Raw genomic sequence first — 25,340 nt, 5'->3', positions numbered from 1 at the left:
AAAGGTGGGAATGGAGCATCTATTGGAGTGGGTCCTAGTAAGAGTGTGGGACGGGACACTGATATCCAGCAATGCCACTCCTAGGATAACACCTTGGTTGCCACATGGTATAGGCCTCTGGTAATCTGGTGAGGCCCACAGCTCTTACAGTAATGTTTCATTAGCTATGTTGAGAATTGAAGATGTAGCAAGTGGCCAACAGGTACCTGAAAAGATGCTCAACATCATCAGTCATCATCAGAGAAATGTCAATCAAAACCACAACAAGGTATCATTTCACATCTGTTAAAATGGTGACCATCAAAGACCAGAGGTGACAGGTGTGAGGATGTAGATAAAGGGAAACCCTTGTGCACTGCTGCTTGGAATGTAAACTGGCACAGCCACTATGGAGAAAAGTATGCAACAGCTTGGTGAATCCCCAAAAAGTTAAAAAATAGAACAATCTTACCATCAGCAACCCGCTTCTGAGTGCCTATTAAAAGGCAATAAAATCATTATCTCAAAAAGATATCTGCCCCTCCATATTTACAGCAGCATTATTTACAAACAGCCAAGACATGAAAATAACCTCAGCACCTCAATGGATGAATGGCTAAAAAACACGTGCTACATACATACTACTTGACTATTAAAAAAAATAAATCCAGCCATTTGCAACATCATGGATAAACCTGAGGGCAATATGCTCAGTCAGGGAAAGACAAATACTGTGTGATCTCACTTACCCATGGAATCTAAAAAAACCGAACTTGAGGAAAGGGGTAACTGTGTCCCCCTGGTAAGGAGGCAGCGCCCAAGTGTGGCCCTACAGCCCGCAGGTGGAAAGGGGGAACTGAAGTTCATCTTTCATGGCACATTTTTAATTTTACTCTTTCTTCCTCTTTCGTCCTCCAAGTGAAATGTGACTGGTGAAAGGAAGTTACCTTTCCCCTCTTCCTTTCTTACCCTTCTTACTGCTTATCTCATCTGTAAAACGACCTTATCACCTCATCTGCCCTTCCACCAGAAAGCAGAGGGATTCATACCAGACTCCAGACTGTGGATTGTGGCACTTTGACCAAAATAGAATCTGCACCAAATAGCTCCTAACATTCTAGGATGACAAAAAGTAGATGGTGTTTTTTTTCATCATACTAATTATTTTAAGGATAGATATTTCCAAACATACTGAATAAAATATCTTCTTTGAATTCTTATTAATTAAAAGCTACATACTAACAATAAGAGTGAGCACATTATTTTATTATTTTTTCTTAATTATGAACTACTTCAAATATACAGAAAGACATAACAAAAATGAAAGTTTCTAGACTACTTAATTAGACCTTCAGTATCACCAAGCATGGTCTCTGCAGTGGAAGAAGAAGAAAGCAAGACTTTTCCACTTTCTCCCGTTTACTTTATCAAGTCAAGAAATGTATTCCCCTGACCATGTACTGGAAAAAGTGTACAGATTTCTGTTTCATGCACTGATATCATGGTTCACTTAACTATTCCTAAAACGTTGAATATTTGTATTGCTTTCCCTTTTTAGTTATTCCAAGGAACATGGCTTAAAATCTTTCTGCAAATTGTTTAACAACTTTTGGCCCAGCCTAAGACCCAACTAGAACAAAGGCTCTGACTGATAAGATTATGATCAGGCCCTTCCAACTAAAACCATTATCAGCAGGATAATAAGGAAGCTCCAGCCAACATTAATTTGGAGCGCCTCTTTATGAAAGTGGTACCCCAGAGGGTTGTCTGAAAGTCCAACAAAATGGCAAGCACTTTCGAAAGAACATACTTCATCACAACTAACGAGACATGCACTTGCTTTGACTTTTGCCATGCTGTATTGACTTGATAACTATGTTAATTACATATTTTATGAGTCAATAAGATACTTTATGAGCTAGTTCATCATTGAGCACATTTGCTCATGAATAAGTAGAGATGGAACTTTTATTATTTAACATCAAAATTCTTTACTTGCAGGTTATTTTAGGTTTTCCTCACTGAGCCAAAGTCTTACAAAATGTTTGCTTCATCTGAAAACTCTCCAGAAAGTCTAACAATGTCGTTTCTCCTTCAGTACGAGAGTGCCTATTTTCACATAGCCCCTCTTGAAGCTTATAATTTTTACATATTTTGGCTGATGGGACAGACATAACATAATGGCACACCACATTACTTTAACTTGTAATTATTTGTGAGTTTTAATCTTTTATCATGTGTTGGCTATATACCTTTCACTTTAATGGCTTTATTAATATATAATTTACATACTATTAAGTTCACTTGTTCAAAGTATGTAAGCCAATGTTTTTTAGTATATTAAGTAGTTGTGCAGTTGTGTAAACATCCCCATAAACCAATTTTAGAACATTTTCATCACCTCAGAAACCTTGTAGTCACCATCCCCCCTAACTTCCCCTCTATCAGCCCTAGGCAAAACCTCATTTACTTCTTGTCTCTATAGATTTGTCTATTCTGGATCTCACATGTAAATGGAATCACACAATAGATAGTGTTTTGGAACTGGCTCCTTTCACTTAGCATCATTGTTTACAAAGTCCATCCTCCTGGCATGTATCAGTACCTCATCACTTTTTGTGGTTGTATAATGTTCCACGTTAGGGATGTATCATGTTATGTTGTACCATTCATCAGCTTAAGGGCATATGGGCTGTTTTCATTTGAGACTATTATAAAAAAACGCAGCCCTGAGGATCATGTACAAGTTTTTGTGTGAATATGTTTTCATCTCTTGTGTTTATCCCTAAAGGGGGAATCATTGAGTCAAATGGGAGCTGCATTTCAACTTTTTGAGATTGTTTTCCAAAATCATACATCCTTCTACATTCCCACCAGCAGTGTATGCCAGTCCCAGTATCTCTACATCATCACCAACACTTGTTACTATCTTTACTTTATTAGAGCCATCCTAGCAGCTGCAAAGTGATATTCATTACAGTTCTTATTTGCATTTCCCTGATAATTAATGATATTTAGGACCCTCTTTTTTATCAGAGAAGTATCTATTCAAATCCTTGGATCGCTTTTTATCAGGGTTATCTGTTTTTCTTATAGAAAAGTAAGAGTTCTTTATATATTCTAGACACAAGTCCCTTATCAAACATGATTTGCAAGTATTTTCCCCAGACCATGAGCTGTCTTTTCACCTTCTTGATGTATTCTTTGAAGAGCAAAAACTTTTAATTTTGATGAAATTCATTTTTTCTTTTGTTGCTTGTGTTTTACATGTCCCAGGAAACTGCGTAACACAAGTACACAAAGATTTCATCCTAAGTTTGCCTCTAACTATTCTCCAGTCTTCGCTCACACAGTTTAGGTCTAGGGTCTTCTTTGAGTTCATTTTTATGGATGATCCTTTAACTTTGAAATATCCTAAGATTTCCTATTATCTAAAGAGAGAAGAGGTACATAAAGCAATAAAGGACGGTGTGTGCTCTAGAGCATGAGACAACTCAAATGGCTGAAAGTTTAGCCATAATGTATGTGTAGACATGAATCTTACATATACTATATATTTTAATTATTATCCTTTTCCTCCTGCTATAGGCCTAGGGTTTTCCCCATCTAAATGGAAAGGGCAGGCAAAGCTGCACAATCCCCAGGTATTCTTTCTTTTCTTTCTCCTTCTCCATGCTACAGTTTTCTAGTACTTTCCCTGTTACCTTTCAGCAGCCAAGCCTCCTGCTGAGCCTGACTTTGTTCGAGTTCTCCACAGGAAGCATTAGGTATTGTCACACTAGCTAAAGAAACTTCTGGAATTTGTGTCTTATCTCTAAAATAAGGCCAATTTTAGGCGGCCAGTGCATCTGTCTCTGCCCAGAATCCCTTCCTGAATCTGCTACCTCCAACCATTCCAGTCACCTTCCCACAGGCACAAAGAAAGAAAAAAGTCTTGGGGGAGAAGGGCATGAGCTGTGGTGGAGGACCATGGGTGCTTTGGTAGTGGTTGTGGTGTCATAACAAGCTTCTGAAGAGGTGTGACCTTATACCTCTCAATCAGATACAGTGTTGTAAACCAATGTTGCCTCAATAATAAAAAAGAAAAAAGAAAAAGTCTGAGCTTGGAATCAAAAATTATCTCTATGGAATTTGACTCGAACTTTTTTCCTAGTGTTTTTAAAAGTGTGTGCATGCGTGCGTGCGTGTGTGTGTGTGTGTGTGTGTGTAAAAAATTGAATAAGAAACTGACATATACAGCTCTACTGCTGGCCTGTGACTTTCAGGTGCCTCTCTTTTTCTCCTGTTCCTAATAAGCCTGTCCTCTTAAATTGTGTTTTAAAAAAGAAAGAAACTGATATATGATCACTGAGGAAATAATGGAAAATCGAAATCATATAAAGAATAAAAAAGTCTCCCCTCTCCCTTCATGCCTTGGGGTTAACCACAGTGATCACTTTGCTGTGTCTCCTAAGAAATCAGCCAGCCACACACACTTATCAAAGTACACACTTACACATGCTTATATGGTTTAGAGAACTGGAGATATATTACACACACAGTTTCACACCAAGCTGTTTTCCCCACTTTACATTTCTTAATATCATTAAATATTCAGCAAAAACATTAAATTCCCACGTAGGACATTTCAGTATAAATAAATCTCCTATATTATTTGTTTTCTCCATTATAAGCAACACTATGATAACTGTTGTAGCTCATGTTCCTCAAATTTTTTATTTGGTCCTAAAGTCTTTATACTCATCAATCCATCACTAACAATATTCACCAGCCCCACTGGAGGCACAACAGTGGGAATGAAAACGCATCCTCCTACCACTCACGGAGCATACAGCTGTCTCTGGAGCACTCATTTTGCCCTGCCTCCCAGGTACTCCTGCATTCTGCCGATTTTCCAATTACTCCCCTGACCCCGGCTGAGGCCTCCTCCCTGCTTGGCGCTGCCTTTAATACCAGGCTTAAGGTAATTTCTCACTGCAGCAAGCAATTCTCAAACTTTTTGGTCTCAGGAGCTGTTGACATGCTTAAAAATTATTTAAGACCCCAAAGAGGTTCTGTTTTAGTGACTGTTTCTAGTGACTGACAAGAGAAAATGAGACATCCGCAGCACAATAAACACAAACATATACTTCACTAGCCAACAGAGAGATGATATCCAAAATGCACATTTCACATTGCCTCTACAAAGCTCCATAGTACACTCAAAGAATGAGCATGGAAAAGGCAAGTAATGTCTCAGGAGCCTCATAAAAAGCCTTTGATTTTGCAAAGACCCCCTTGAAAGGATCCTGAGTGCCCCCAACAACCACATCTAGACCTCTGTCCCAGGACTTCTGTGTTCCCTAACTCGCACTTTGGGGTCATCACCTCCTGTGGTCTGGGCACCACGGGTGCTGCCTTCAGCTTGCACAGCACACAGGCACTCAAAGCTCCTGGTACCTTTGCTCTCCCTGCAGAAAGGGTCACTTTCCAAGTCCCAAAGGTTTTATTCAAGACAGTCAGCATTCCTAGGTTATTTAAGGGGTAAGTCTTGAACTTCAGGCTGTTTAAAAACTTGATTTAGAAGAACCAGGAAGGGAGAGGCAGAATATCTGAAGAACTTAGAACAGTGAGAACCATACCTTGTGTTAAGTGAAAGTAAAGAGTGATCTTGTTTTCTTGGCTTGTGCGTAGCTAAGTCAGTTAGTGGCGACACATGCCTTCCTTTTACTAACAATGCAGGCCAAATATATAGAAGGAAGACTTCCATTCTATTGTTTTATGTCAAAAAATTAATTATACTCAATGAGCTGTTTTTTATTTTGACATTTGTCTGCTGGACACACTGCTTTTTTTTAACATGATATTCACTCCCAACCCACTCCCAACTAACATGACGTTCATTCCCAACCCACTCCCAACTAACTAACTCATTTCCTTCCAATATTTACCCACATGGAAGTATTTAATTATGCAGATACAATCAGAACACAAGTTGCATAACTGTGAGGCTTCCTACAATGAAGCTGCACTTTTGTATCATGCAGTGCATCGAAACAGAACTAGAAGGTCAAAACCTGCAGCCCTGTTTCTAAACACAGCTGTAGCTTCTGACTTTGAGAAAATACTAGTCTAAAACCTATTTTTAGCCTAGCTCTTTGTGGACGCCCATGATAGGACACTCTCTGGGTAAGCTTATCATCTTCTAGTTCGTGGATCCTTGAGTGTTTCTGGAAATCTGACCTCTAAGACAACCAGCAGAAGATTCACATACACACATGAACGCATGCATGCACATACCAATCACAGTTACCAGCAAGCACTAATGAAGGACCAAGATTTGTTGAGTTCTAGAGACCCATCACTTTCATTTTGCAGGCCTAAATCTTTATAGGGGCTCCCAGTCAACAGAACGTGAGCAAGTCTCGAGAAGTGAAAGGGACAGTCAGTGAAGTATCCCAACCAAGGCTGGATCTCAACTTTGTTAGGTTTTTAATCTGTTTTACTCTATGAAAGAAAAAGTTTCCAAATTGCATCCAGGCATTTGTAAAACAAACACTGCCACCTGCCAGCAATGTTTGCTTTATTCTGAAGTTGCTGTATTTACCTTGAAAACCACAAAAAGTAAACAAGGCACCTCATCAGAGAAGATCTTTAAACGGCTCAGGCACTAAGTCAACACCTGGGAAGGAAAGGCAGTTGACTTGAACTTGAATTCACAATGTGCAAACAGACCTTTTATCTTGGTGGTAGCTTGAGTAAGTTACTGATTAGTAAGCTTTAGGGCAATACACAGTGACTTTCACAAACAAAATATAACTAAATTTAATTAATACTCAGAAGAGCGTAAAATAAGGCGCGCCATTTATAGACCATAGAAATACAATCTTATTTCACATAGTTCTAACTCAAAATAATACATATATGACATTTTGCTTTCCACTGAAGATACTTTATTTACATTATAGCAGATGTGAGAAAAATGAAGTCAATTGACTTTTTAATATCCCTTGTAATATGCCTAATATTAATAAGAGAATGAGGGAAAGAATTTATTTTAAAGTAGCTACTATTTAATTCACTGGAGAGTTTTTGAGAGAGAGATGGTTTCAGTTCTACAAACAGTACATACTTCTCACTACAATGTGTTCCTGGAAACTGTTCTGTAAAAAAAAAAGGCATTTCCCAGGGCCTCCTTGGCAGTGCAAGGGGTTAAGTCTCAGTACTATGAAGCTATCCACAGCCACTGCAGCATGAGTTAGATCCCCGCCCAGGGAGCTACCCACATGGCACAGCAGACCTCTCCTGACTCACCCACTGCTCCCCTCAGCAGTGTATTTCAGTCAACCCGCCTGTTCTGCTCCCCACTCTGTCTCTGGTGAATCCTCTCACCCTACCCCTGCACCTCTGGCCTGCACTTCAGCTCTTGTATGCATAAATAAAATCTTTAAAAAAAAAAAAAAAGGCATTTCCCAAAGAAATTCCAATGGAATAAAATAATTAGCATTACTTTCCTAAGGATTACATTGTTAGTGATGAAGCTAACATAGGTACAAATACTCTAACCCTCTATATTACTTAAGAAAGCAAACATCTTGTAGAAGTGATTACAATGTATTTTATTATACTATCAGAAGTATAATTCTTTTCCCCAAAATTAATACTGCATCATGAAAATATCTGAAGACCTAACCAAAGACCCTCTTCTGAGATTCACAGAAGCAAAGAGTCTTGAATGAGTAATCTCTTCCACCATCTCCCAGCACAGCCAGCCTCAGAGGTGAAAAATGTGATGAAGTACAAAAGGGAGAGATTTCATTTATTTTTTTCTGTGAAATCAAAGAATACTTCTGGGTGAATGAAATTTCTAATCATTTCAGGGCAAATTTCCCCCCCTCAGAGCTATTCTACCTTGAGTTGACTAAATTCCCCTTTTCTGCTTTGGACTTTCCCAGAATGGCATACAAATGGAGAGAGAGAATATATAACACCACGAGTCTACCTTCTTTCATTTAGCATTGTACAAAAGTTCATTGTGGATTCACCTGTAAAAGCTCATTGCTGATTCATCTGTAAAAGTTGATTGTTGATTGTTGGATGTACTCATAGTTCATTCCTTTTTACTGTTGAGTAGTATTCCATTGTGTGGATATACCATTATATGTATCATTTACCCATTCACCAACTGCAAGAGGTTCTGGTTGTTCCCAATATTTGTTATAAACATACATGTACAGATCTTTGTATAAACTTAAATTATTGCTTTTGGCAAATAAGAGAAAGACTTGTCCTAAGGTGGGCAGGGTGGGGGTAGGATGGGAAAAGGGAAGAGAGGGAAGGAGAGAGACTCAGTTTGGGAGTAATTTGTTACACAGTACTGGAAACTGATACAATTCTTCTCCCCCATTGAGTAGTTACTATTACATCCCATATCTCAGTAAATAGTATTTACCCATAATGCCCAAGTCTGAAAAGTGGGAGAATTCTAGGGCATGTTCTTTCCCTCCCACCCCACTCTCACATACAACTAGTCATGAAGTCCTAATATGATTATATATTCTTTTCCCCATCCATAGCTACTATCTTGGTCCACTATCAATTTTTTTTCTGAACTATTTTAATTTTCTTAGTTGTATTCCTTCCTACATTCCAACCTCTCCATGTAAGAAATAGTCTCTTGAAATTTCAATTCTGACCATGTCATAGCCTACCTTAAAATTATTTAATAGTTTTCCATTATTTTTAACATAGAAATCAAATGACTCAGTTGGTATATATGGCCATGTATATCTGGAATCTTCTCCAAGTTCATCTCTGCCACATTCTCCTGAATTTTTAACATTTTTAAAAACGACAACTACAAATGGGTGATTCTACTCCACATCTCAACCAGAAATGCCTTTTTCCTCGCTTACCTCCTTTCCCTTGGTTAATAACCGACTGTTCTTCCACAGCGCCAACTCACTCCTCCTTTCTCTGAATTCCCAAGCCATATATAATCCTCTTCTATGAGCTCCCATAATCCCTTGGGCATAAAGGCAAGATAGTCTGTGTCTAAGGGTATGGATTTCAATCAAAGTTTTGATTTTCTTTCTAGTTGAATAACCTTGGGCAAGTTACTTCACTATACCTCAATATCCTCATCTGTAAAATGGGATGTCACAAAGGACTGCCCTTCCCCCCAATATCTATTCTATTCTTCTTTGAGGTCACAGAATCCTAAGTTTTAGGTAGACACATGGCCAGCCCACTAACCAGCACATTGCTCAGTCTCTTTGCAGCAAGATGTGGCCATGCCTACCAGTTCCCTGTGTCACCATAACCAATTACAACACACATAGTGGCTTACACCCACAGAACTTTATTCTCATAGTTTTGGATGCCAGAGGGAAGATGTCAGCAGGGCCACATTCTCTCTAAGGGCTCTAAGAGAGAATCTTCTCTTGCCTTTTACAGCTTCCAGTACCTCCAGGTATCCTTGACTGGTGGAAACATAATTCTATTCTCTGTTTTCACGTGGCCTTCTCCTCTCTGTCTTTTCTTTTTCTGTCTCTTGTACAGACACTTGTCACTGGATGATCCAGGATGATCTCATCTCAGAATCCTTAATCACATTTTTGAAGTCTCTTTTTACTAAGAAGGTAATATGGGTCCCTCACAGGGTCCAGGTATTGGGAGTTATCTCTTGGGAGGGCCACCATTTGACTCAAAATACCATGTGACTGAGCTATGACTGGGCGTGATATATGCAGTTTTACATGTGCTCTTAAAAAAAGGTGAATCTCCCGGGATTCCTCTTACCCCTTTCCAGGGACTGGGAAATAGGGATTACTGGAGCAATTTTGGGAGCCAAATGTTGAGAGGATGGTAGAGTCACCAAGATTATTACGGACCACAGACCTAGGAACTATTAAGTGAGAAAGAAATTTCTACCTGATATAAGCAACAGGTTTTTGCCATTGTCATATTTGTTACAACACCTTATCTAATACAATCAGATAATAACACATACCTCTTAGGGTTGTGCAAGAATTAAATGGAGTCATAGGATACAAAACATTTCAAACACTACCTGACAGGAGTAAGGACTAAATGTTAATTATTAGCAAAGGTGCAAGTGCAGCGGTAGTGCCTGCATTTAGCTATCACTGGTTTGGTTGCCTCCCAGCAGAAGACCCAAGTTACTGGGGTAATGAGCTGGCACTTTGGTCTCAGTATTACATTCAGAAGAATACCAAACATTCCATTGCTCTTTAAAGGGGAAATTCATTTGCATACCAATTATTACCCCAGGAACTACTTTCATGAAAAAGTGCATACCAAGCCTGAGAGCCCTTCATAGCCCTGTCCCTCAGGTGCAGATCTTTCCAGTTACAGGTCAAATGCTATCCTAATTAAGCAGCTTTCCTCACCTCTCAAAACAGGAAATTAAAATCTCCACCCTCCCACAATACCTTCGTCATACCTTTAATGTAGCCCTTATCACTTTATACCTCATGTTATAATTATTGATATTCACTCGATCTCCCTCATTAGATTACAAATTCCTTGAGTGCAGCACTGATCTCTGACTCATTTGAACCACAGCGACTAGCTCACACACCACGTTGCACACAGTGACAGTGACTATTCAATAAATCTCTGCTAAATGCAGCTGAGATTTTATACGGTTGAAAAGCATGAGCTTCAAACCAACCTGTCGGACCACCTCCTTGCTGTGTGCCCTTCAATGTGGTACTTTAATTCTCTAAAATGTGGTCTCCACAGTTGTAAAATGGAGCTAGTAAGAATTAAATATGGTAGCAGGAGGAACAGCATCATAGCACTCAAAATTAAGGATTTCCGTATTTAGGATTTTCTATTCTTGGAAAGAGTAGTCTTGACTATTAAACACTCACACACAAAATCTATTCAGAACTTAAAAGGAATTTAGACACACGACACACTTCATACACAAGAGTGGAAGGGAAGAAAACTGTCCCAGGGATACACGATTTAGTAAGTGGGGGCTGGAGAGTTGTTCCAACTCCTCCAAATCACGTGACCACAAGTGTTAACTTCTTGTCCAGTACTTCTTACTTACCTGGAGAGAATTAAACTTCACAAACTGAAGTTTATACAGCATGCACATTTTAGATGCACAGTGCTGCCTGAAGTAGCAGGTCACGAGACTTGCAAAGGGATCCTATTGGACCACTCAGAACCATAGCAACAGCCCAATAGAGATTAAAATATCCTGAAGTACAAGCTCTTTTACCATCCTGAGTCAATGCACCAGGAGAAGCAGAAAGACCAAGTGGTCTGTTCTCCTTTCATCCCTAGGCCTTTCTCAGTAAGCTGTGAGTACAGTAAACCTACTATCAATTTCCACTTCCACTTAAGAGTTTAATAATAGGGGATTCACTCTAGAAGTTCTTTAATAAGACTTACTATGGATACACCAGAATAACACAGCTGCACCATTCACAGGGGATTTAGAATAAATCATGTAAGTGCTAGCTTGAGAATCCACTGCAAGTTTCTAAACATTGTTGAATAGCAACGTATTACAAATTGCTATTACCTGAGAAAATGTCACTTAATGCATGTAAAAGTTTTTGTCTTCTGCTAGTCATACTATAGATTGATACATTAGAATGTACATTTGACACCAATGAACTTACATTTAGCAGTGAAAAGCACTGTCCTGGGTCTTGGCAATTCACCAGAACACAGATTAACATAGTCATAGAGTTTACAGTCTAATTGCAGGTCTTTTAAATCAAGACACGGGTGCAAATTTTTTAGTAGACCCAAGTTCACTGACAATGGACAGTTTCCAGCAAGCCAGCAACCTCCAACACCCAACCTCCTGCAATTCTTTCTTTTTCTCTTCATAAGGGTGTTCCCAGATACCTGAAAACCTGCACACTATAGGCAGAAGGAATGCAGCATGCATAGGACGGAGGGAGATCATGGCCTCAGGGATATCCACAACCCACCAAGGATGGACATTGGCCCCAGTCTCCCTGGCCTCAAGCAGGCCTTTTCCATGACAAGGAGGCATGTTCCATATGGCTCCTCAGAAGACCCCACAGGACCAACTTCCCAGTTACGAAGGGCTGGGCATGAATGCAGGCACCTCCTTTTCTTCCTTCAGGCTCACTAGAACCCCTTCCCCCAGCTTCCAGGATCACCTCCCAAACTGTTAATTTCCCTCCAAATCTTTCAGAGACTGATCTGTCTGTCAGTGTGCCAACTAACACAATTCTAACCTACTTGTCCTCAGGAATACCTAGCAACACTGGGAGACACATGAAAGACAGACACATGTGTCTATGCCAACACACACCTTTTCTCTTTTCATCCACTTAACAAATTGCAAGATGTTTGAAGCTGGGAATTAGAATAAATAATTGGAGAAAGTGAGTGAGTAGGTGCTGGGCAGGTTAGAATAATGAGCCAAACCTAATACGTGAAATCTAAGGGATTCTCCACTTGGTTTCAAAGTACCAATTACATCGCACAGGAGGAGGGAAATGAGGCTGAGATTTGCAAATGAAAGCACATCAGGCACTGGGGTTGACAAACAGCTGGAGCTAACTGAGGGAGTCCTGGGCTACCCCATGACCTACCCAAAGAGACAGATTCTTTTCAGATGTACCCAATGTGCTAAGCTGGGGTCTTTTATACCTCTGAGAATTACACTAACAAAGAGCAACCTAACCACAAAACAAACAAGACCAAAGATAAAGACTGCAGAAATTGGTGAAGAATTTGTAACTGGCGATAGATGAAAGAACTTTGTAAAATTAAGAGCGTAGGAGAAAAAATCTAGAGAAATATGATCATTTGTAACCAGTGTTTAAAAGGTTATTGTGGGGACCAGGGATTAGATTTAATCTATGTGGTTTTATAAAACCAACAGATAGAACTTATAAGAGCATAATTCCACTGGCAGTATAGTAAAATAATTTAAAAACAAACAACTCTGGAGCCAGACGACTTCATTTGCACTCCAAATCCACAGCCAGTGAATTCAGCAGCCCTAAGGTGATTGCATGAATTCTTTAGACTTTACTTTCTCAACTGCAAGATGGGAGAGCTACAATTTCCACATTAAATGTTAATACACTGAGAGCTTTAAACTCAGTGGAGCATGTGTAAATGCTCAATAAGGCTAGTTATTGCCAATCTGAAATAGTTTTCATTTTAAGAAAATGCCCTGAGGCAGCTCTCAAACCCACCTGTGTCTATGCAGGCATTTTTTTGTCTTAAACCAACACTTCTCAAAAATGCAGTTCTTGTCTTTTAAGACACTCTGTCTGTGTCTACGCTGGCATCTCTCTCCTTTTTCTCTTTTCCTGAATAAACTTGCCATGTGCTGATGGAAAAAAAAAAAAATGCCCTTACACCAAATCTGAAGAAACTCAACACAGCCAGTGCTAAACTTGTAGAGGAGCTACTTGTAATTGCTTCATCCTGCAGAATCTGTTAGGCAAGAATGTCCACTGCAAGAGTCAAAGCTTCTCCATAGCAAGATGACCTCTTTTCACTAACATGCTTGAATGTGTCAGCTCCACAAATAGAGGCAAAAGGTGAGAGCCCAGCCTTCTAAATGACTCCCTGAATTATGCAAACAGAAGGCACTGAGTTTAAAGGAATAAGCTTGTAAATCTACCAAAGTCCCTGATCTTCACTCCCTGCTTTACAGTGACCCAGCCAGGATATTCTCTATTTCAGTTTCAATTTCTGAAGCATTCTGACTAACCACTTTAGAATGACCTTTGGCTTGCTGCTTGTAGGCACAGTGGAGGCCAAAACAGTCACGTGTCAAATGACCACAGAATCTCAGAGCTGGAACTTTGATGGCCAAATGGCCCCAAGCTGTGAAGTCTCTAATTAGTCCTCGGCCCTCTAGGAAGGGGGGTGGTGGCTCCCTAGGCTCTCCCTTACCCTCTATATCTCCCCGATGACAATAAAACCACACACACAAGCCTCACTTTTTAAAATTTAAATCAGTTTCTCCTCCTAACAGAAAATGCACATGTATCAATACACAGACTTCTATTAAAATCCACACCAGAGAAGAGTTTTCTGGAGACTGAAAGAAGTATATAAAGGAACTCAGGAAGAAAACCAAAGGACAATAAAGTCAACTAAAGGAAACTCACAGTCCTGTGTGAGGAAGAGGGTTAAACTGTAAATCAGAAACAAGAGCAGTGATAAATCAAGTTGACATTAGTGCCCTGATAAGAGGCATTTAACCTTGCAGGTGCTCTTAACAAAACCTTAGCCCAGAGCAAATATGAGGAAGACATCAGACAGGCCCAAGACAAGGCCAGTTTATAAACTACCTGGCTAGCACCCTTCACATCCCAGGCACGAAGACAAGGAGAGACTGAGAAAGGGTTGCAGACCAGAGAAGGCTAAGACGCAGAAGTCAGTGCCATGCAGAATCCTGATGGGGTCAGAAGGGGCAAGAATATAAGTTAAATACTGGTGAGCTGTGCAGGAAATCTGGGGTTCAGTCAAGAGTGTGTGACTGCGCGCTTCTGCTGGCCAACACATGAGTGTGTAAGATGCCGGCGTGAGGGGATATGAGTGGCAGGGAATTCTCGACTAGCCCTTTGCAATGCCTCTTCCATCTGAATTTATTCCAAAGTTTAAAGTTTATCTTTAGAAAGGACAAAGTATCTGATCCTTAAAGGAATTTTACACTCACTTAAGAGAAAGCCACTATGTTTCTGTTAATGTTATTCTGTGATTTCTATTGAAAATAGCTGTCTGCCAGATTGTAGAGGTTGTTTATTTGAGAAAATTCCGTTTACTCTGTTCATAGGTGAGGCAGTCTGATAAAGCCTGAGAAAAACACCTTTAAAATCATGTTTACCGGGAAAATCATTTCAACCTGTTTTAAATGTTGGCTCCTTATTCAAAAGGTTCAGGGAACTGAACTAGATTTACTTTTAATTGCCTACCAGTTCTGAAATTTTAAAACTCACTTGAAGAAATCATAAGGTGAATGGGAAAAGCAAAAAACTTTCCAAATTAATTTGAGAATATCCTTTGTAGGAAGAACTGAGATATGACACATTATCTGAAAAGTGACAGCGGTGTGGTAGCATACACCTGAGGGTATGATCCTGGCCTCTCAATCACATGCAACATTACCTCAACAATGAAAGAAAACAAAAAATTACAGGAAGGGAGCCTGGCCTGGAAACTTGGTGGACATGCCTGAAAAATAGGGGTGTTGATCCTAGAACAAATCCATGAAAAAGCAATGACTTTTAGAGCCAAGGGGGCAAGGCAAATAGAAACTACAACGAGCTCTCACCTCACACAGGTGAGAATGCATACATCAAAGAGACGCCTAACAACAAGTATTGGAGAAGATATGGAGAAAGAGAGCACACGGGAGTGGAAGTTGATGCAGTCATTTTGGACTGCATCTGGAAGCAGTCTGAAACTGCCTTTACAAACTAAAAATAGAGAGGCCTCCCTGGTGGTGCAAGGGGTTAAGATGCAGCACTATTAAGCTATCTGCAGCCACTGCAGCACAAGTTCGATCTCTGGTCAGGGAGCTACCCACATGGCACAGCAGACCTCTCCTGACTCGTCCACTGCTCCCCTCAGCAGTATATTTCAGTAGATCCACCTTTTCTGTTCCCCACTGTCTCTGGTTAATCCTCTCATCCCCCACACCTCTGGCTTCTATCCCAGTTCTTGTATGCATAAAATAAAAATAAATCTTTATTTTTTTAAAGATTTATTTATTTATTTATTTATACAAGCACTGGGTACAGTCAGAAGCACGGGAGGGTGAGAGAACTCACCAGAACCAGAGCGGGAAACAGAACAGGCAGATGGACCGAAATACACTGCTGAGGGGAGCAGTGGGCACGGCAGGAGAGGTCTGCATGGCAGGAGAGGTCTGCGCACCATGTGGGACCCTCACCAGCAGCCGGGGATTGAACCGGCGCTGCAGAGGCTGCTGCCTTCGCAGCCAGTGCTCAACCGCTGCACCACCAGGGGAGGCCCTAAAAATAAATCTTTAAAAAATAAAAATAGAAATAACAGCAATCCTACTTCTGGACATTGATCTGAAGAACACAAAACCATCAACTCAAAAAATTATATGCTCTATAACATTTACTATAGTGTTACTTACAATAGCTAGATACCTGACTGAAGAAGATGTGGTATATATACAAAGTGGAATACTACTCAGCTATGAGAAAATAAACAATTCCACCATCTGCAGCAAAATTGAAGGACCTTCAGGGGATTATGCAAAGCAAAGTTAGCCAGAAAGCTAACTGGTTTCATGTAGATGGGTAAAACAAGAGAACAAAGTGGATGAACACATTCCATGCAGGAACTGCGAAAGGACTAGCCATCTGTGACAGCAAAGTCTGCTTGTGACTGCTGAGCAGTGAGACAACCAGGGTAGAAGCAAGTCCATCCCCGGGAATTCTCCTCTGGGGCTCCATCAGGATGGGGTTTCAAGAATCACGGAAGAATTGAAGCTTTAAGACAAAAGGGGACCCTGTGTCCCCAGTTGGGAAAGACCCTTCTCCAGCAGCGAGTAAGGTGAGATGAATGGCGTGGTCTGAAACCAAAGGCAAAAAGTGAGATCAAATCAGCAAAGACAATGACCTGAAGAATTAAGTTACACTGGCAGAAGGCTCCCGGTGGAGCCAGAGGTAAACAGGGAAGTTCGCCCAGGCCAGGACCCTTCTGGCCAGCAGTTCAAGCCCAGAGGGGGAGCGGGCACCCATGGCCAGGGCAGACTGGGCACACAGGGGGGTGCGTCTCCACACCGCCATTTTAGAACAGGGACCTTTCTTCAATAAAGACTACTTGAAACTAGCAGAAGGCTCCCCACAGAGCAAGAGGGAGAAGGTTCCCTGCACAGCCAGAGGTGAGCTGAAGGCCCCCACAAGCCTGGTCCGCCAGGCAGGAAGTTGGAGCCCAGAGGGGGATCTAGTTTTTTTGGAACCCAGAATGCAATCCAGCTGCCCCACCTCCAGGGAAGTTTCTGGGACTTCAAGACACACCTTTGTAATTAAACACAGAAGGAGGAAAAATTCTGTGACAGCTACCATTAACATACTTAAAGTACCACTGCCTCACTAAACTTCTGGCATAACAGTATTTGACTGGTTTGGACCGCCAGTTTCCAAAACCCAACAAAGAGCACACCAAAAAAATGCCGGCCAGTACCAGCGGCACAGTGTCCCAACACATACGGCAAATTAGAAGACAGGCAGAAGGGAGAAGAAAAACTACATGCAACCTAGCAACTCCTCAAGACAAAGACACACCACAAAGAGAAAACCACCCACCAGATGGCAACAACAGTGACTTGGAAGAACTTCTGAGCCTTCCAGAAAGAGAATTTAAAATTGCCGTGATTAAAAAACTGACAGAAGTCATAAAGGAAAACAATGATAAGGGAAAAATAATCAACAATCAGAAGAATGAAATTGAGTCCCTAAAGAGGGAAGTAAAAGAAATGCAGGAGATCAAAGAATTAATGGCGGAACTAAAGAACTCTGGGAAAAGCAATGAAAGCAGAATACATGAAATGGAAGCACGAATAAGTACTCTTGAAGACACAGAAATAAAAAGAACCAAATCAGAAAAGGAAAGAGAAGTATAAAGGAAAAAGACCGAAGAAAGACTTCAGGAACTATCTGACTTCATGAGGAAAGAAAATATGAGTTATAGGAATCCCAGAAGGAGAGGAGAGAGATGTAGGAACAGAGAAAATGTTCAAGGAAATAACTGAAGAGAACTTCCCAAACATAAAGGAGCTGAAAATAGACATACAAGAAGCAAGAACACCAAACTTCCATGACGAAAGGAAAAATACAGCAACACACACAATAGTAAAGCTCCCAAGAATCCAAGACAAAGAAAAAATAATGAAGCTGACAAGAGGGAAGAAACAGATAACATACAAAGGAAAACTAATCAGACTGACATCAGACTTCTCCAAAGAAACACTACGGGCAAGGAGACAGTGTAGGGACATAGTCAACAGACTCCAAGACAACAAATGCCAACCAAGAATACTCTATCCCACAAAGCTTTCCTTTCTCTATGTAGAAAGAATAAGGACCTTCCCAGACAGACAGAAACTCTGGAATTTCATTACGACTATACCCCCACTCCAAAAAATACTACAAGGAGTCCTAAAGCCAGAACCAACAGAGGAATGAATAACAATGAAAGAAGGCCAAAAAAAAGTTACTAAAAGAATAAATAAATAAAACCAGAGGAAAGACAAACACAATGTCAAATACAGATGCTAACATATCAATATTAACTCTAAATATAAATGGACTAAACTCTTCAATAAAAAGACACAGAGTTGCAGGCTGGATTAAGAAACAAAACCCAACCTTTTGCTGTCTTCAGGAAACACATTTAACTACAAAAGATAAAAATAGACTCAAAGTTAAAGGATGGAAAACAATCCTACAAGCAAAAGGACCAAAAAAAGAAAGCAGGAACAGCTATACTTATATCAGATAAAACAGATTTCAAACTCAAAAAGGTAAAGAGAGACCCCAACGGTCACTACTTTATGATCAGGGGGACAACACTTCAAAAAGAAATAAAACTCCTTAACATATACTCACCAAATGAAGGAGCACCAAAATATATCAGACAACTATTGTCATCTCTTAAAACAGACATGAGAGAAAACACATACGTAGTGGGAGACTTCAACACACCACTATCAACAATGAATAGATCAATGAGACAAAAAATAAGTAAAAACACTAAAGCTCTAAATAAGGATCTAGAGTGCTTGGGCTTAACAGACATCTACCGAACACTAAATCCAAAAAATCTGAGTACACATTTTTCTCAAGCGCACACGGATCATTCTCCAGGATTGATCACATACTGGGACACAAAACAAACATCAACAATATACCAAGATTGAAATCATACCAACCATCTTCTCTGACCATGAAGGCATCAAACTAGAAATAAACCATAAAAAGAAGGCAAGGAACTCTACTACCTCATGGAGATTGAAACCCACACTGCTGGAGACCACTGAACTAATGAGGAGATCAAAGAAGAAATTAAAAAATTCTTTGAGTTGAATGACAAGGAGGACACCAATTTCCTAAATGTATGGGATGCAGCAAAAGCAGTAATAAGAGGAAAATATATAGCAATAGAGGCTCACATCAAGAAACAAGAAAGAACTCAAAGAAACAACCTAATCTCAAAACTCAAAGAACTAGAAAAAGAACAAAAAAACCCTAAAACCAGTAGAAGAGAAGAAATAATAAAAACCAAAGCAGAAATAAATGAAATCAAAACTAAAAAAAACAATGCAAAGATCAATGAAACCAAAAGCTGGTTCTTCGAAAAAGTAAATAAAATAGACAAACCCCGAGCCAGGCACACAAAGTAAAAACAGGAGAAAACACAAACAGGATCACAAATGAAAGAGGAATAATCACAATGGACACAGCAGAAATCAAAAGAATAATCCTACAACTCTACAATCACCCAAAGCTAGATAAAGAAGAAATAGAACACCCAAACAGACCAATTACATGCAGCGAAATTGAAATGGTAATCAAAAACCTCCCCCAAAACAAAAGCCCAGGACCTGATGGATTTACAAATGAATTCTACCAAACATTCAGAGACGAATTAGTGCCTATCCTTCACAAACTCTTCCAAAAAATTGAGAAGGAAGGAATAATACCTAACACGTTCTATGAAGCCAACATTACACTAATACCACAACCGAATAAGGACAACACAAAAAAAGAAAACTACAGGCCAATCTCTCTAATGAACACTGATGCAAAAATCCTTAATAAAATTTTAGCTAACAGAATCCAACAATGTATCCTTAAGATAATTCACCACGACCACGTAGGATTCATTCCAGGGACGCAAGGATGGTTCAACATCCAAAAATCAATCAACGTCATCCAATATATCAACAAAAAGAAATATAAAAACCATATGATAATATCAATAGATGCTGAGAAAGCTTTCGACAAAGTACAACACCCATTCATGATAAAAGCCCTTGAAATTCTTGGGATACAAGGAACATACCTCAACATCATAAAGGCCATATATGACAAGGCAACAGCCAGTATCATTCTCAATGGCGAAAAGCTAAAAGCATTTCCATTAAGATGTGGAACAAGACAAGGATGTCCACTCTCACCACTACTTTTCAATATAATACTGGAAGTCCTAGCCAGAGCAATAAGACAAGAGAAAGACATACAAGGAATTCAAACAGGAAAAGAAGAAGTTAAACTATCACTATTTGCAGATGATATGATATGACCCCAAAAACTCCACAGAAAAACTAATTCAACTAATTAATCAGTTTAGTAAAGTGACAGAATACAAAACCAACATGCAAAAATCAGTAGCCTTCCTATACACAAATGATAAATCTGAAGAAGAAATAAAAAAAAAAAAACATCCCTTTTATTATTGAAACCAAAAAAATCAAATACTTGGGAATAAACCTAACAAAAGAGGTGAAGAATCTATACAAAGAAAACTATAAAACACTATTAAAAGAAATAGAAGAAGACACAAAGAAATGGACAGACATCCCCTGCTCATGGATTGGAAGAATTAACATCATCAAAATGGCCATCCCACCAAAAGCAATATACAGATTCAATGCTATTCCAATAAAAATTTCAATGTCATTCTTCAAAGAAATAGAACAATTACTGATGAATTTCATATGGAATCACCAAAAACCCCGATTACCCAAACCTCTTCTGAAAAAAAAAAAAGAAGAGAATGGAGGCATCACACTCCCAGACTTCAAACCATACTACAAAGCCATAATCATCAAAACTGCATGGCATTGGAACAAGAACAGACATACAGACCAATGGAATCGAATAGAAAATACAGAAATAAACCCACAGATTTATGGTCAACTAATATTTGATAAAGGAGCAAAGAACATGCACTGGAGCAAAGAAAGTTTGTTCAATAAATGGTGCTGGGAAAACTGGGTCACTACATGCATAAGAATGAAGCTTGACCACTACCTCACACCATGCGCAAAAACCAACTCAAAATGGATTAAAAAACTAGACATCAGACCTGAAACCATAAAATACATAGAAGAAAATATAGGTGAAACACTACATGACATGCACCTCAAAGACATCTCTACAGACACATCACCCAAAGCAGTGATAGTGAAGGCAAAGATCAACAGCTGGGACTACATCAAATTAAAGAGTTTCTGCACAGCAAAAGAGACAATAACCAAAACAAAGAGAAACCCTACTGACTGGGAGAACATTTTTGCACACAACACTAATGATAAAAGACTGATCACAAAAATCTGCAAAGAGCTGATGAGACTCAACAAAAACAAAGAAAATAATCCAGTCAAAAAATGGGCAGAAGAGCTAAACAGAAACTTCTTTGAAGAAGAAATGCAAATGGCCAACAGGCATATGAAAAAGTGTTCAACACCACTTGCAATCAGGGAAATGCAAATCAAAACTACCATGAGATACCATCTTACACCAGTGAGAATGGCACATATTAAAAAAACTAGCAACAATAAATGTTGGCGAGGTTGTGGAGAAAAAGGAACTCTCCTGCACTTCTGGTGGGAGTGCAAACTGGTCCAACCACTATGGAGAGCTGTGTGGAGATTCCTCAGTCTGCTAAAGATGGAGCGTCCATATGATCCAGCAATTCTGCTCCTAGGTATTTACCCAGAGGACACAGAATCATTAATTCAAAAGGGCACCTGCACCCCTATGTTTATAGCAGCACTATTTACAACAACTAAGCTATGGAAACAACCCAAATGCCCCAAAACAGATGACTGGATCAAGAAGATGTAGTACATATTCACAATGGAATATTACTCAGCAATCAAAAAAGATAAACACATGCAATTTGCAGCAACATGGATGGAGCTAGAAGGGATCATGCTCAGCAAATTAAGTCAGAAAGAAAAAGAAAAATACTGATGGTCTCACTCATAGCAGGAATTTAGAAAACCTAAATAAGAGACCAGGAAAAAGACTAATCAATACAAAGTAAAAATCAAAATCAACAAGCAACTATAAACCAGAGACACACTACGAGGGGGGGAGAGGCAGAGAAAGGAAGGACTAGAGTCAAAATAAGAGGGGGGGGTGCAATTGTATGGGGAATATAACCAAAATGAAAATGCATACATTGTGCAAATATGAAAAAAGATGTAAGAATTATATAAAATAAAATATTTAAAGAAAAAAAAAGAGAAAAAAAAAAGAATTAGGTTACGGAAGCCCATCTCCCAGGGGTGGATTGCATGCTGGGGTGATTCATACTTTGAACCAGTTCCTGCTGAATAATACAAGACCAAGTACCTGTGGCTAGTGTCCCCCTGGGTTTAGACTTGCTTCCCCCAATTCCCTTGGATACAGTGAAATAATCTTTGCACTTTGAAACAATTCGCTCAGGGAAAAGGAAAAGTTAAAAGGCAGCCACAAATTCTGAAGTTAGACTGATCTCCCCTGATGGCAGGACAATAAAAATAAGGCTGCTATCCGCTCGGATGGCAGCAAAGTACGGGGTACCCCTGGGGACCAAGTTTTATCATGTGATCACAGGCAAAGTTAGGGTCTCTCACCAGAAAGTATCTAATAACTATGTTCTGGTTATGTTTTATGGGCAAGGCTCTAAGTTTGAAAAATATAAAAAGAGAACAATAAAACGCTGCCCCTGAAGAATTCATCATGTAATAGCAGAGTAAAGTATGTTTTGAAGGAAATGCATTCAGCCCTCCTGTTATTAGTTAACCATCATTTGTATAATGGCTTAAAATGCTTTTACATGGACTTTTGGGAACAATTCCAAGCTTCACAGAGCCCCGGGCCATGAGCACTGTTCTTGTTGCCCCGGGATTTCCCAAGAACCAGACAGAAGTCCTCAGAAGCTCCAGGGGGAAAGGTGACCTACTAGAGGTGACACAGGCAGCAAGCAGCACAGTCAGAACTTGCGCCCCATGCCTTTTCCTGCTACAAACAGATCTGCTGTCCGCATTTGCTCTGAACACTTCTCCGGTGAATCCTCTCACCCTCACCCCTGCACCTGTGGCCTACACCCCAGCTCTTGTATGCATAAATAAGAGGGAGGGAGGGAGGGAGGGAGGGAGGGAGGGAGGGAGGGAAATGTGGCTCTCTTACTCCAACTAACCAATTCAACCAAAAGGACAGTAATTTACTGTGCCTGTCACTCACTCTTTCTGGGACATTCTGGGTTTAGAGAAAATGAAACATGCGTGATATTCTGACAAAGCAGTGTTAGAAGCGTCTCCCCAGGACCTGAAATCAGAAAGAACCGACCAGAGGCCTCTCCCCTCCCAGTGCAGTCAGTGGCACATCCCCACTTGGGGCTGGGACTCTGGGGAATCCCTCTGACCCTTTCTCTAGATTTTTATCCTTTACGAAAGCCGTTATTCACCATTGGGAGAAGAAACGTTTACTCAATGTGTTCAAAATGAATGTTGTCTTAAAACTGTTTTTATTATCCTAAGTGGACACCAACTATGAAATTGATTTGAACAAGCTTTTAATTACTGGTTTTAGTTGTCTGGAATTCACGGCAGATTCCACCAATCCTTTGTCACAGCTGAGTTATAGTCAGGCTCCTATTATGACTAATTTCTCAGCTGAGATTATCAAGATATGTCAAAAGTTATACTTAGGAGATCTAAGATAATTGCTAGTTATTACATGCCATCCATGGTGAAATTTTAAAAGCTATTGCTAACACATCACTGTCACCCTTCTAGAAATTTTACAAAGATTAAAGAGTTGATAATAAAACACTAACATTTACAGTAGAACTGTCACAGACATATAGAGATATATATTATTCAGCTATATTTCCTGGTTTGAAAAATGGTCCTGCACAGTTAAATATCAAGATATCCTTCCAACAGATAAACTCCAGTCCAGAGAACAAAAATCGAAACTGTTCTTGCAGTGTGAATTCTTCGGTATGTAAAGAAAAAAAAAAAAAATGGGGAAATTTTTGAAGGAATTTTTAATGGACATATTTTTGAAAGTTTCACATTTTTCAGTTTTATTCACATTGAATAAAATGTTAACACTACCTATTTTAAGATACAAAAATAATCTCCTCCTTAGTTGACATAATAAAAGTATATAGAGATTCTTACCTCTGAACTTCTTGGGAGGGTTGGCAAGGTCTCCAGCCTCTGGATGGACCACACATCTGTCATCCACTAACCTAGAAAGAAAAACAAGTTCAGATTGTCATTATCATCAGATGCATAAAGCAGGCAGACACTACATCAATAATGATGTATCATTCTTCACTAAAAAAGTTTTTTTTCTGGATCTTTGCACATGCATTTGTTATAGAGCAACCCCGATATTAAACGGGTTCCTGGCTGTGGGTCCTCACCCGCGCGCTTTAAAGGGACTTATGAATACTCTACTACAGACACACGCAAAAGGGTTAATAAAAGGTTTATTTACAAGAGAAAAAGAAATAAGGAAAATGTACAATTCAGGGAGAAAATAGGGAAATAAAGTCTTTAATGCGTCCTACCCGATCCGACGACCTGGAAACCCAAAGTCACTCTCAGAGCTGGCCGGAGCTGCGAGCTGGCGGAGAGCCAAAAATGGAGAGCCCCCCCCCAAAGCCCACGTGTCTGCCTTTTGTATCCACCTGGCTGCTTAACCCCACCCTCAGGTCCCAGCCACCTTCCCTTTGGTGGTGATGGGATTTGGAGTTCCCAGTGTCTTTGGCTTTGACCTGGGGTGGGGGTGGAGTCCACAAAGCCTATATGGAATTTGCTTTGGGACATCCTTTTCCCCCTAACATGTTCTTTTCTCTTTTTTTCTTCTCTCTTTTTTTAATTGAAGTAACATTGGTTTACACACTGTATATGACTCAGAGACATAGGATCGCCCCCTTCAGCTGTGTGTCACCACCAAAGCACCCACAGTCCTTCACCAGAGTTCAAGGGGGCCCTGCCCCACTCTGCTCTTCTTCTTCATCCCCGTCTGGTACCCTCAATTTTCAGTCATATTTCTAGTTCATTACTGGTTTGGTTTCAGTCTGAGCCTTTCTTGTCCCACGTGACACCATCCAGTATTTGCCTTTCTCCTTCTCACTTATTTCTGCCAGCATCATCCCCTCCAGTTCCATCCATGTTGTTGAAAATGGCAAGACTTCATCTATTTTTAAAAGTGAAGTCGAATTCCACTGTTTTCTTCGAGACATACTACAGCTTCCTATCATTTGTTAGTCAGATAAAATGACTTATCTGTATGGTAGCTTCAGAGCTTCTGACATAAAGTCGATCCTTAAGTAAATGCTTATTAAAT

At 39.9% G+C, this 25,340-nt stretch overlaps 1 protein-coding gene across 4 annotated transcripts in view; it reads right to left on the bottom strand.

The window, feature by feature from the left end:
* Nucleotides 1-25,340, bottom strand: part of ITPR2 (inositol 1,4,5-trisphosphate receptor type 2) — a gene marked incomplete at both ends in the record, with an annotated part of 472,402 nt that overhangs the window by 410,546 nt on the left and 36,516 nt on the right. For all 4 annotated transcript variants that reach the window (XM_084254830.1, XM_084254833.1, XM_084254831.1 and 1 more), the window contains one exon: nucleotides 24,164-24,234. In XM_084254830.1, the coding sequence (XP_084110956.1) occupies nucleotides 24,164-24,234 (71 nt within the window). The remainder of the gene's footprint in view (nucleotides 1-24,163; nucleotides 24,235-25,340) is intronic.

This window comes from Talpa europaea (assembly GCF_964194135.1).
Source record: "Talpa europaea genome assembly, chromosome: 15".
Lineage (NCBI taxonomy): Eukaryota > Metazoa > Chordata > Mammalia > Eulipotyphla > Talpidae > Talpa > Talpa europaea.
This window is presented reverse-complemented; position numbering and strand designations above follow the sequence as displayed.